The following is a 12,543-nucleotide window of genomic DNA, read 5'->3' on the forward strand; positions in this document are numbered from 1 at the left end:
ACAGAAAGAATAGGTACGCAGAAGGCGAGAAGCTGCTGAGTGCAGTTACAGGAGCTGGCAGTTGCACGGCACGGGCAGGAGAGGACTGCCAACTCAAGGCCGGTTCGATACCGCCCATGTAACCGCGCTGCTTTTTGCTTTTCGCTTCCCCCGCCTTACGACCCCAAAGCTGCGCCCAGCCGGCGGGGCTCCCCTCCCGGCCCGCTTGCAGCGGGGAGGCCGCCGGGGAACGCCCCGCTGCGGACGGAGGGAGGGAGGATGGGAGGGAAGGAGGGGTTGCCGCCGCCGTGCGGGCCGGGCCGGGCCGGGCCGGGCCAGGCAGCGGCCCCCGGGGCCCTCCCGCAGCCGGAGCCGCGGTGAGGAGGGCGGCAGGTCCGCTCTGGGTGCAGCCGGGCCCAGGGCGGCGAAGCCAGGCAGCCGCCTGCCGGGAGCCGCAGGAAGTGGCGGCTGGGCGGGCGGGGATGCGGGCGGGCCCCGGGCTGGGGGAGGAGGGGACAGCGGGCGGCCGGGGACCGGGTCAGCTTCCCCGCGGCGGCTGGGCCCCGGCTGCCCGCTCCCCTTCTCGCCCCGCATGGCCCCGGCCCCGCTGCTGCCCCCTCCATGCCAGCCCTCGCGACGGAGGTGGGCACGCCTGCACCGACCCCGCTGCGGCCCGGCACCGGGAGAAACCCCCAGCTCCGGGGGACGGATGGAATTGGGAAGGTGGAAGGGGAAGAGGGGACGCGGGAGGGGGTTAAAGGTGTGGGCTGGGCAGTGCAGTGGGGGGCAGCTGTGTGTCTGATGTCTGCTTCTGGCCCAGCAGGTGATGGGAGCATGAGTGAGAATGAGAACCTCCACCAGGATGGTCCGGAGGCAGCCGAAGCCTGCGGGGCCATTTCAGACTTTTTCATGAGGGAAGCTTCTCCTGCAGGCTGCCACCAGGCGATAGCCTGTCCGAGGCCAGACCACCTCTCTACAGAGACGAGGCCTGAGAAGAGTCCTCGCTGGGGCTTCCGAAAGCGGAAGGAGACCGTGGTGCACCAGAGAGCATTCATGGGAGAGAAACCATACATCTGCATCGAGTGCGGGCAGAGCTTCAACCGCAGCTCAGACCTGATCCGCCACCAGAGGATCCACACTGGGGAGAAGCCGTATGTGTGTGCTGACTGCGGGAAGAGCTTCAGCCGCCGCTCACATCTCATCCAGCACCAGCGTGTACACACAGGTGAGCGGCCGTACCAATGCAAGGACTGCGGGAAGCGCTTCAGCCAGAGCACCCACCTGGTGCAGCACCAGCGCAACCACACTGGCAAGAGGCCTTATGTGTGTGCCAAGTGTGGGAAGAACTTCTACCAGAACTCAGGCCTGCTCCGCCACGCCAACTTTCACACAGGAGAAAAACCCTACAAGTGCTCCCAGTGTGGGAAGCGCTTCAGCGACAGCTCCAACCTCATTGCCCACCAGCGGCTCCACACGGGTGAGAAGCCCTACAAGTGTACTGACTGCAACAAGTGCTTCAGTGAGAGCTCTAAGCTGGTCATCCACCGTCGTGTCCACACGGGTGAGAAGCCTTACTTGTGTCCTGACTGTGGGAAGAGTTTCAGCCAGCGTTCACACCTTGTCCAGCACCGTCGCACCCACACTGGGGAGAAGCCCTACAAGTGTGCTGAGTGTGGGACCTGCTTTAGTGACAATTCTACCCTCATCCGGCACCGTCGTACCCACACTGGGGAAAAACCTTTTAAGTGCTCCCACTGCGGGAAGAGCTTTAGTCGCAACTCCTACTTAGTGTCCCACCAGCGAGTGCACGTGTGGTAGGCAGCATCACTTGGTGTGGTCTGTGGATGATCTCAGATGCAACTCATAATCCAGGCCTGTCCAAATGTGCCTAAGGGACAAAGGGGAAGACAAGGGCCTCATGTGACTACATGAAGGCCTCTGAATTGTAGACAGCTGGCCGGAATAATGCTTTTGGCCTGGGTTGCCCTTTTCAGTCACCTCCTTCTCCCAAAACACCTCAGGCATGGACAGAGATTGAGCAGTGGTTGTGGTGGGTGGTTCTTCATCCCAAAGCCCTGCCATCCTCCTTCCCCAGTGCTGGAGTTGGATTCCACCCATCATGCAGCCAAAGTGCAAATTGTGTTCTCCCACCTCCCAGTAAGAACTGTGGGAACCTGCAGAGAGGATGTGCAATGTCAGGTCATGTGAGGAAAAGCTGCTTGATCGTGCAATGTATGCATATGTGGTCATGTCAAGGGAAGCAAGGTGGGAGATAAGGGCCTTGAATGCCTTCTTAAGGAGCTTTGTTCCATACACAGCTGAAATGTTTGTGACCTGTATAGAATGTGTAGACATACCCGGAGAAGGAAGGCATGCCTGTGAACGTTTACTGCAAACGCTGCTGGGATGGTAGGGACATGTCTTATTCTGGAATCTCAAAACTGGTAGGTAACTGATGTAGAAAACTATCAGACCCAGAAGCTTTAAAAAAAATCAGTATCGTACTTGCTGCTGCTAAGACTTTGGTACACAACTTGACAGGTGTATGGAGGTCACCTGTGAGTTTGTACCGGTACCCTTTTTGTTCTGCAGAATTCAGATTCACATGTTCAGTTCAAGTGGGCTGGTGTAAGCTGTGCTGTAAAATGGGACAGAACAAGAAAATGAGAATGACCTGATTCCATTCAGGTATTTCTCATGTCCCATTTTGACCGGTGTGTGTGCATATAAATAACGTCTATATGTATATATTCATATATATATGAACTAGCTTTTATATCAAGTATCTTCACACATGAGCATTCACACATGTACACACATTGGCAGTGGTCAAAATGGCCAACTGTATGACACTACGCCATATCAGTACTTCTCAAAACACTGAACATACTGTATTTACTAGCATTTCTCAATAAGAAGTGGTGAGAAGTAGGTTTTGTACCAAAACATCTGAATTTTCATATCAGGACATTCAGTTTTACACTGATTACTTTGTGTGTTTGTGTAAAAGATATGCAATAGTGTTCTTTTATTTATATAAAAATGTGTGGCCCTTATGGTTGCAAAGAATGACTTATGAATGTCATTCAGAATAGTGCTCACCTCCTCATTTTACACAGGTACATATCAGCGGCAGTTGTAGGATGTTCCCCAGTCATGGCTCTAACTACAAGGAATTGCAGTGCAACACTTCACATTGTTTATTTTTAGACTGTCTTACTGATACTGCTAGAGCTTAGAAAAGATTTCTGGTTTTGACATATACCTTACTAGTCCTGCAGCTGGCTCTGTGGCTTCGGTATACCTCTGGAAAAAGGAATGCAGACTGAAGCCAGTGAGAAGACTGGGGCTGTGGTGGGGAAGAGACGAAGGAAATGAAGATGCTAAGGAGATCCATAGATCTGAGCAACTGTTGGTCAGGGATGCTTGTGAATGGCTTGCTCTCCAGAACTTGCTACTCTGCAAAGCAGCACAAGGTTCATAGGGATCCTTTGAAAACCCCAAGCCACTTCCTGACACTCAGCTGCTGATAAAATGATGTTTTGATACAGTTTAAAAGAAAGAAACTGTAGGAAGAGCATGAAATTGTTTGCAGCTCGTACAGTAACAAGGCACCTTTATGTCTTTTGTGTGCAGCTGCTCAGGGAAGTAGGAGGAGCTTTCTGAAATGGAGTGGGCTTTGTTTACACAGGAACCAAAGCCTTCATTTGCAAATGCACTTTTTTTTTTTTTTTTATGAAGTGCTTCAAACCAATGACTTGCTGATTTTTGTTCTGCTTTTGGAAAGTGACTTCTGGAAAGTGAAAAGTGACTAATGGTCATTTAGTTGGTTCCAGAAGTTTCAAGATTTTTGTTTGCTAGCAGATTTTCAGAAAGGATACTACAGTTCTCAATTGGTAGGCTCATTTTAAACTGAATTCAAAGGTCATGCTGCAGTCTAGCTGTAGAACTGATCAATTTGTATGGACTTGTCTCATTCCAGTTTAATTTTTGTAAAAGAAATCTACAGCCCTACAAATATCTGTCTGGCTGAGAAGTCCTCTTTGACAGGGAATGGCATCCTGTGAATGCGACTTTTCTTTTGGGAATCTGAATAGAATCACTGTAGCAGATCAATGAAATCAAACCTGCATTTGCACATAGCTGAGCTCAACTCAAAAGGAAACCCTTTCATCAAGGTCGTGGTTTGAGAAGCCAACTGCCCCTTGAATATGCTTTCGCAGCAGTCCTTACAGCATTTCTTTTCCCTCTACACACTTTGTGGAGTGCTGTGTGTACCTAACAGTGTTCTATAAATTAAAAGGATTGATATACATTTATTTATGAGATCTTTATTAACTTACTTAAAACTGCCTGCCAAATCAAAGTGACCTTAGGGTTCACAGCACATAGCTGGTGCGGTAGTCTTAGTGGCTAGGACTGGATTGCTCACCAGTGTAAGCCCATTTCTGGAGTTCTGTTCCACAGCCACTGTTAGTTTTCCCTGTTCAGTGTCACTTGGCAGAAATAATTCACTTTCTCCTGCTGGTCTGCCCTTTACTGTTTGTGAACCTCTGGTTTGAGAGGAGAATCTGAGCAGCACCCTTTTTTTGCTGTTGCAAAAGTTAGAGAGTATCTTCCTCTTCCAGGAATTTAATTGCTTTCTGGGCAGCACAAACGCATAGGCCAAATTCAGAGGACAGAGGTATGGCATGTCTAAAAGGTCAAGAACTAGGAGGTTTACTTTCACAGCAGCTAGCTCACTGGCTTCTCTAACAGCTGTCTCCTCCCTCATAATCGTAATGGGAGTCTCCTGGAAAAAAAAGGTAATTAGCTACTATAATTTCAGCAGACCATCCCTAGCACACTCCCTCCCAGATCCACAGTCACCAGCTGGTGCCCAGGTCCTGCTGCCAGTTGAGGGAGCTCTGTAGAATACTGTAAATTCCTGTTGTACTGTTGGTGCTTAGATACTACGGTGATACTATGGCACTTTAGAAATACCTAAGATAAACAAATGGATGAATGATATCTCTGAAATAAAAATTTTCACCCTGGTTTTCTTTGTTATTCTATTTTTTTTTCTTTCTTTCTCCCCAGAGTGACCTCCCAACCATCACAGTTTCTTGGCCCCTGGCAGGACCAGATTTGGAAGTACATGTGTCATTCTTCACAGAGGGATGACTATTACATAGCAGAGCTTCCGTGTAATGCAAATAAGAATCTAGAGGTGAGGGGTGTTCTTGGAATTGGTCTTCATTTTCATCAGATCTGCATGGATCTGAAAAGCCAGAGAGTGGCACATGCTGCTTACCATCCTATACAAGAGAAAGTGGCAGAACCTCATTCTGGAGTAACATACCAACCTGCTGTTAGATGAACCTGGTTCTATCAGAGCTGGCCACAGCTCTAAGGAGATTACCTCCCTAGTTCTGTCACCTGAGTTGTATGGGATCCAGTTTTCCTATTCCTTGCAAACAACGTAAATGTAATGGTGACTGAAATACAACTTCTTATATCTTTCACTTTGCTAATTTTTTTTTTATGACAGGGAAAAACATATCTTTTGATTTTGAACAGGATGTGTGTTTTATGTGTTTAATAAACTTTTAAAAGTGTTTAATGTGTAATCTCTAAAACAATTTTTAGATATATTGAGCAAACAAAACTGCATGTACTCCAAGCCCTGTTCTTTGTGGTCCTTTTTCCCCTTTGCCTCAGCAACACTGCTCTGAATACAACCAGAGACAGTAGCAGGAGCTCCCATCTCTGAAAAAATGTAAATAGAAGATATTTTAGGATGTAGAGCAGAACAGAGGCCAAAAGAGGCTTTGCTGCTTATGGCTCCCTAAGCTCTGAAGGGCCTTTAGCCTTTCTAAGCCAAACCTAAACTTCATATATCTCATAAGTCAGCTGGGCCACCTCTCAACCATCCCCTCCCTTTTCTCATTCAAGTGCTTGCTGGCTTTGTTCACAGAAAATGCATAAATATTCTTGCTAACACTGCTCTGCAGTCTCAATAGACCTTGGCAGCTGGTTGCTGTTCTTTTCACAGACCTGATCTGTTTGGCATGCTTATTCACATGACAGGCAGGAGAGCCTAGGAACAAAGCAGACTTTTTAGGGGAAGCTAAATTTTCCCCTTTCTTCCTGAGGCTAGCTATGGAGGAATCAGAAATATGGGGATAAGTTCAAAAGGAATGGTTTATGTGAAGTGTTTCCTATCAGAATGAATAATAAAGAAAAAAATCATGCTGAAGATGCTGTTACTGCTGTACTTTAATTCTCAAAAAGTTTTTTTTTTTATAAAAAGTTATTTCAAATGAAGTTATGCTGTTTCATCTCTTACATTTAACTACAATTTCAGGGTAACACAGGCTGACCTAACTGGTTACTTTTTCTATTGTGCCATGTTAACCATGTTATAATTACTGTGCCTAGCATGTATGTGTCTTAAAACTTTTTTTCTGTATTCATCATGTAATCAAATACTGTTTCTGCCCTCTGTAGGCAGAATCTTATCCAGTAGTACCAACAGTTGTTATTTTAGGCATACTAGGAAGCAAAACAAACAACCCCCCCCGCTTTGTTTGTTAGTACCTTAGGCTGAGGTCTGATAACTACTCTTAAGCAGACCTTATTTGCAGCTGCTCCTTGAAAGCGTATTCCTGTTCTCTCCTGCCCTGACAGCCATGTGTTCCTGGCCACTCTGTGCTGGCGCCGTTGATGCTCTAGAAGCATAATAAGCAGTGGGGAATCTGATTGCCCAGATGTTTTCCTGCTAGATCAGTTCTTCAATTGGATGTCAAGGTCAGTGCTGCTTAGAAGAAACTTGCCTGAGCAGCCACATGGACAGGCAATTCAAAATATTTCTAGCACTTTACCATCCTGTTCACAAACCTGCCTGGCTTGGTTGCACAGCCTAGAGGAATTGACTACAGTGACCTTCCTGTGAAGGAACAAAGCTGCTCACAGAACTCTCAATAGACCATGGGAGGAGTGACCAAAAATGGTTTTTCTGCTTGGAAATGCAGTTGCTTCGATCGATGACAAAGCTTCCTCAGGAAGTGTTTCTTTGGTAATAATGCAAGCATATCTGCCTATGCCCCTTTCCTGGGCATGAGTAAGCATTTTAACAGCATGGCATTACTAGGAAGGGCAATAAAGTCAAAGTAAAGGTGTCTCTAAGCATCTTGTTTTCTCAGGGGTGAAGGGTTGAACCACATCACCACATGAGGGAAAGGATTAGAAGTTGAAATGGAATGGACAGCTAGGAAGAAAGATGAAAGATTGAGGAGCTGGATTTTCTACACCTGAGACTGCTGGGAAAACAGGATAATTTGGAGAGGATAACAGCTGTATGTGAGAAGAGTCACCATCCTCCAGTTCCCCAGGCAATTGCTCCTTCGTATATGGACATACGAACCTTCTTTTTTTTTTCCCTGCTACTGGTCATATATTGCTTTGGGCAACTACCTTCTCACCTCCTCTGTCTCTACCTCAAGCTGACCTTCACTGAAATACTGCTAAATTCTACCCAGCAGTTCAGGAGGGTGCACTTTCCTGTCTTTCAGCAGAGAACCACAGAGGAGGATTCTGTGGCAGTCCCTACTGTGTCATTATTCCTCACAAAAGAGCAGCCTCTCTGTACTTACCCCATATCACCCAAAAGCACATATAACATGTACCTCACCTGCTTTTATGAAAGGCAGAGATTTTGACAGACCAATGTCATTTGATCTGCCTTTTCCCAGCCATTACAGAAGGTCTTTGGTACTAGGACAGGGACTGAGAAATTGCTTCCCACAGCTCTGCACCTGGCTGTTGTGTTTAAAAGGACATCTCTTTGCTGGGCCACTGATTTCATTTCTTGTCTGATTTCTTTAACAGCTGAACTTCCATTTCTCTCTATGCATTCAGGCAGGCAGAAATACCAAGCAAAACATAGTTTATGTATACTATGCATTGGAGAGATTGTAGGCATCTGCTGAATTCATTGGAGGTATGATCAAACCTTATGTGACCCTAGGGTCAAACTGGAAAACACAAGCTGCTTTGTTCAAAAAGAGATCTTTTAACAATTGTCACACGAAGGGAAATAGTAACACAATGGGAATGTGGTGGGGTTGAACAGAACAATTTTTCTTGTGTCTAAAAAAATAAGAGTTAAAATCACTGAACACTAGTCCTCACATTCTTAGATATGTGAAAGAAAATGGCAGAATATGATGGTATTTGTCCTGTACCCTTGAAATCTAAGCAGTTACTTAGCATAATGGACATTGATGTTGCATCTCAGGCTTACTCTAAGCACAGAGGTTGCTGTGAGCTCATTCAGTGCAACTCAGTCACTTGCTTTCATTGGGGGTAATATGTGATGTAGCTGTACATCTATTAACTGCTGTATTGGACTTCCGGAGGGCTGACTTTGAGCTGCTCAGGACGCTGGTTGGCCGAGTCCCTTGGGAGGCGGTTCTGAAGGGCAGAGGAGTCCAGGAAGGCTGGGCGCTCCTCAAGAAGGAAATCGTGATGGCACAGGAGCGGTCCGTCCCCACGTGTCCAAAGACGAGCCGGCGTGGAAGAAGACCGGCCTGGCTCAACAGAGAGTTGCGGCTTGTGCTTAGCAGAAAAAAGAGGGTTTATAATCTTTGGAAAAAAGGGCGGGCCACTGAGGAGGACTACAAGGATGTAGCGAGGCTGTGCAGGGAGAAAATTAGAAAGGCCAAAGCTCATCTGGAGCTCAACCTGGCTACTGCCGTTAAAGACAACAAAAAATCCTTTTACAAATATATCAACGCGAAACGGAGGACTAAGGAGAATCTCCATCCTTTACTGGATGCGAGGGGAAACCTAGTTACTAAGGATGAGGAAAAGGCTGACGTGCTTAATGCCGCCTTTGCCTCAGTCTTTAGCGGCAGTACCGGCTGTTCTCTGGATACCCAGTGCCTTGAGCTGGTGGAAGGGGATGGGGAGCAGGATGTGGCCTCCGCTATCCATGAGGAAATGGTTGGCAACCTGCTACGGAGCTTGGATGTGCGCAAGTTGATGGGGCCGGATGGGATGCACCCGAGGGTACTGAAAGAACTGGCGGAGGAGCTGGCCGAGCCACTTTCCATCATTTATCGGCAGTCCTGGCTATCGGGGGAGGTCCCAGTTGACTGATGGCTAGCCAATGTGACGCCCATCTATAAGAAGGGCCGCAGGGCAGACCCGGGGAACTATAGGCCTGTCAGTTTGACCTCAGTGCCAGGAAAGCTCATGGAGCAGATTATCTTGAGGGTCATCACGCGGCACTTGCAGGGCAAGCAGGCGATCAGGCCCAGTCAGCATGGGTTTATGAAAGGCAGGTCCTGCTTGACGAACCTGATCTCCTTCTATGACCAAGTGACGCGCTTGGTGGATGAGGGAAAGGCTGTGGATGTGGTTTACCTTGACCTCAGTAAGGCTTTTGACACAGTTCCCCACAACATTCTCCTCAAGAAACTGGCTGCTCGGGGCTTGGACTGGCGTACGCTTCGCTGGGTTAGAAACTGGCTGGATAGCCGGGCCCAGAGAGTTGTGGTGAATGGAGTCAAATCTGGTTGGAGGCCAGTCACTAGTGGTGTCTCCCAGGGCTCGGTACTGGGGCTGGTCCTCTTTAATATCTTTATCGATGATCTGGATGAGGGCGTCCAGTGCACCCTCAGTAAGTTTGCAGATGACACCAAGCTAAGTGCGTGTGTCGATCTGCTCGAGGGCAGGAAGGCTCTGCAGGAGGATCTGGATAGGCTGGAGCGATGGGCTGAGGTCAACTGTATGAAGTTCAACAAGGCCAAGTGCCGGGTCCTGCACCTGGGGTGCAACAACCCCAAGCAGAGCTACAGACTGGGAGATGAGTGGCTGGAAAGCTGCCTGGCCGAGAGGGACCTGGGAGTATTGGTTGATAGTCGGCTGAATATGAGCCAGCAGTGTGCCCAGGTGGCCAAGAAGGCCAACAGCATCCTGGCCTGCATAAGAAGCAGTGTGGCCAGCAGGTCTAGGGAAGTGATTGTGCCCCTGTACTCGGCTCTGGTGAGGCTGCACCTCGAGTACTGTGTTCAGTTTTGGGCCCCTCGCTACAGGAAGGACATGGACGTGCTCGAGCGAGTCCAGAGAAGGGCGACCAAGCTGGTGAGGGGTCTGGAGAACAAGTCTTACCTGGAGAAGAGGAGGCTCAGGGGCGACCTTATCGCTCTCTACAGTTACCTTAAAGGAGGCTGTAAAGAGGTGGGGGTTGGTCTGTTCTCCTACGTGCCTGGTGACAGGACGAGGGGGAATGGGCGAAAGTTGCGACAGGGGAGTTTTAGGTTGGATGTTAGGAAGTACTTCTTTACTGAAAGGGTTATTAAGCATTGGAATGGGCTGCCCAGGGAGGTGGTGGAGTCACCATCCCTGGAGGTCTTTAAAAGACGTTTAGATGTAGACCTTAGCGATATGGTTTAGTGGAGTACTTAGTGTTAGGTCGGAGGTTGGACTCGATGATCTTGAGGTCTCTTCCAACCTAGAAATCTGTGATACTGTGATACTGTGATCTATGTACAATCTAGTATCCTGGGGAGGAGTGTGTGCTATGTGATGTAGCTGCTAACGTTAATATAACTGTGGGTTTCAACTGTGCCTTCCATCTGAGTGTGCATAGAGCAAGTAAAGCATGTGAAGAATGGGTGAATTCCTGTCTCTGGAAGTGTAACCCAAGAAGATCCAAAAATTCCTCAGGCTCTGAAGCTCTCAAAGTTTCACCTTCATTGCTACCAGTGCTTGAGCCAGCCAGCTCCCAGCAGGGGCATTCCTGGGAAGAGATTCAGTGAAGTGCCAAGTCCAAGGAGGAGGGGAGAAAAAGGAAATGACTGATATTTATAAATATTCATCCCAGGAGGCTTGAACTATGAACTGCAGAGAAAGGCCAGAAGAAACCCAGATATGGTCTGGAATAAAAGAGAATAAATAATTACAGATGTTCCCCTCCAAGCATATAAGTAGGTGAAGATCACATCACTTCTGCTGTGATCACGTGGGCTGGTGCTGGCGCTTCCCAGCAGCTGTTTTGTTTTTCTATTGCTGAGAAGAAGAGGTATTCTTCTGGAATACATCAAAAGATTGAGACTTCACTCTGTAACACTAAACTATTAGGCTTGCATCTGTGAAGAATACTCTTCTATTCTCGTTTGGTGCTAGCACAGCTCCCATAACTGCAGTGTCCTTCCAGCACTTAAAAAACACGGTAACCCTTCCCTAATCCACAGAATAAAAAACATGCATCTACCAATTAATTTAGAGTATGCCATCATTAGCTTTTGCTGCAAACCCATCATGTCAAGGACTGCTGAAGTAAAGCTCGTGTGAAGAGATTTTATGCTAGTGTCTGTGCGTGGTGAGGTTTGCTCTCTTGTCACATATGAACACGGCCAAGAGATTCCTCTCTTCTCATTCACAAGGCTCCTTCAACTGGCTGAAAAGCTGACATTTCTTGTAGCAAATAAGTACCTCTGAGGCTGCACTTTCTTGCCTTCCTGCAACTGCTCAGTTCTCGATGACTTGGTACAGCAGACTACATTGGACGATGGAAGCTTTTGCCATCCCCAGTCACTCGCTGGGTTATTTTTAACTTGGACAGCTTCCCTGATCCAGGGCTCAGTACAGCTCCACAAACAGCAGTGCTGGCACAAGTGAGGGAATAATGCAGTCTGGGGATGGTGGTCACAAACATCCAGAGAGCTCAGTGGTTCCTGAAGTTGGTACTGCCACCGTGCAATCCACATCATGAAACAACTGCCTTGGTGGAGCAGCAACAATCAAAAGGAAAGCAGAGAGAAGGCATTAAATAGAGCTGCTGTCCTTTGTCAGGTGTTTGTTGTTGTTTAATGCACACAAAAAATATTTCCAGGGAAGGAGGACCAACTTATGAATCTTATTTTCTGAATGTACATTACACAGCTGGAATTAGTGCTCCTCTCTTGCTAAGGATCTTCGAGGAGCAGAGCTGTACTGTAGGTGTTTTACCCTGCTCCTCCCACTGAGGCAGTGGCTCCACCTGTACGTCCTCCAAAAGTGGTATCAGTTTGAGGGTCCCTCATCTCCTCTCCCATTGCCCCCTGTGGTCATGCATTCCCATGCTCCGCTGACTGTGCCAGGGCAGCTGTATGTGCAACCACATCATGACGCAGATTGGAAAATGTCAGCGGCTGAAGAGTAATAGTCCCCCACAATACGCTTGGTTATTTTTAGCCATGTCAGCCCCTGATCCAATTCACTGTGCAGATACACAAACAGCTGTGTCAGTAGGACAGAGGGAAAATATTTGAGGGGAGAGAAGGGGAGGCTTAGACTAGTTTAATCATCATTGGTACCAAACAGGAAACCACAGCCAGGAACAATTGCTTTAAATGCCCAGCAGCAGTTATTAAAACATCTCCACAGCCACCTGTCTTGCTCCTTCTGTAAGAAACAAGGCCTAGGGAAATTCACAAGTCTGTGCTGCAGAAAGGAACTAGCATTTTGCCTGGTTTTAGCTGCAGCTTTCCCAGTGAATCAAGAGAATTTAAAGGAAAGGAGCCTATAAAGTCTGCT

At 47.7% G+C, this 12,543-nt stretch overlaps 1 protein-coding gene across 5 annotated transcripts; it reads left to right on the forward strand.

The window, feature by feature from the left end:
• Positions 1–258: 258 nt before the first annotated feature.
• On the forward strand, positions 259–5,682 carry LOC308198133 (uncharacterized protein). Of its 5 annotated transcripts, XR_013953651.1 has the most exons (3): positions 447–702; positions 800–2,423; positions 5,059–5,682. XR_013953651.1 is itself a non-coding variant. In XM_080599915.1 (2 exons), the coding sequence occupies exon 2, from the start codon at positions 814–816 to the stop codon at positions 1,795–1,797; it is 984 nt and encodes a 327-aa protein (XP_080456041.1). In that variant the 5' UTR covers positions 259–356; positions 803–813; the 3' UTR covers positions 1,798–5,015. The 5 variants fall into 5 exon arrangements, 4 of the variants coding, with proteins under 4 accessions (XP_080456041.1, XP_080456038.1, XP_080456039.1 ...); XM_080599915.1 differs by lacking the exons at positions 447–702; positions 5,059–5,682 and adding an exon at positions 259–356 and having other exon boundaries at positions 803–5,015; XM_080599912.1 differs by lacking the exon at positions 5,059–5,682 and having other exon boundaries at positions 800–5,015.
• Positions 5,683–12,543: the final 6,861 nt, after the last annotated feature.

Source organism: Anser brachyrhynchus (assembly GCF_964034855.1).
Source record: "Anser brachyrhynchus genome assembly, chromosome: 1".
NCBI lineage: Eukaryota > Metazoa > Chordata > Aves > Anseriformes > Anatidae > Anser > Anser brachyrhynchus.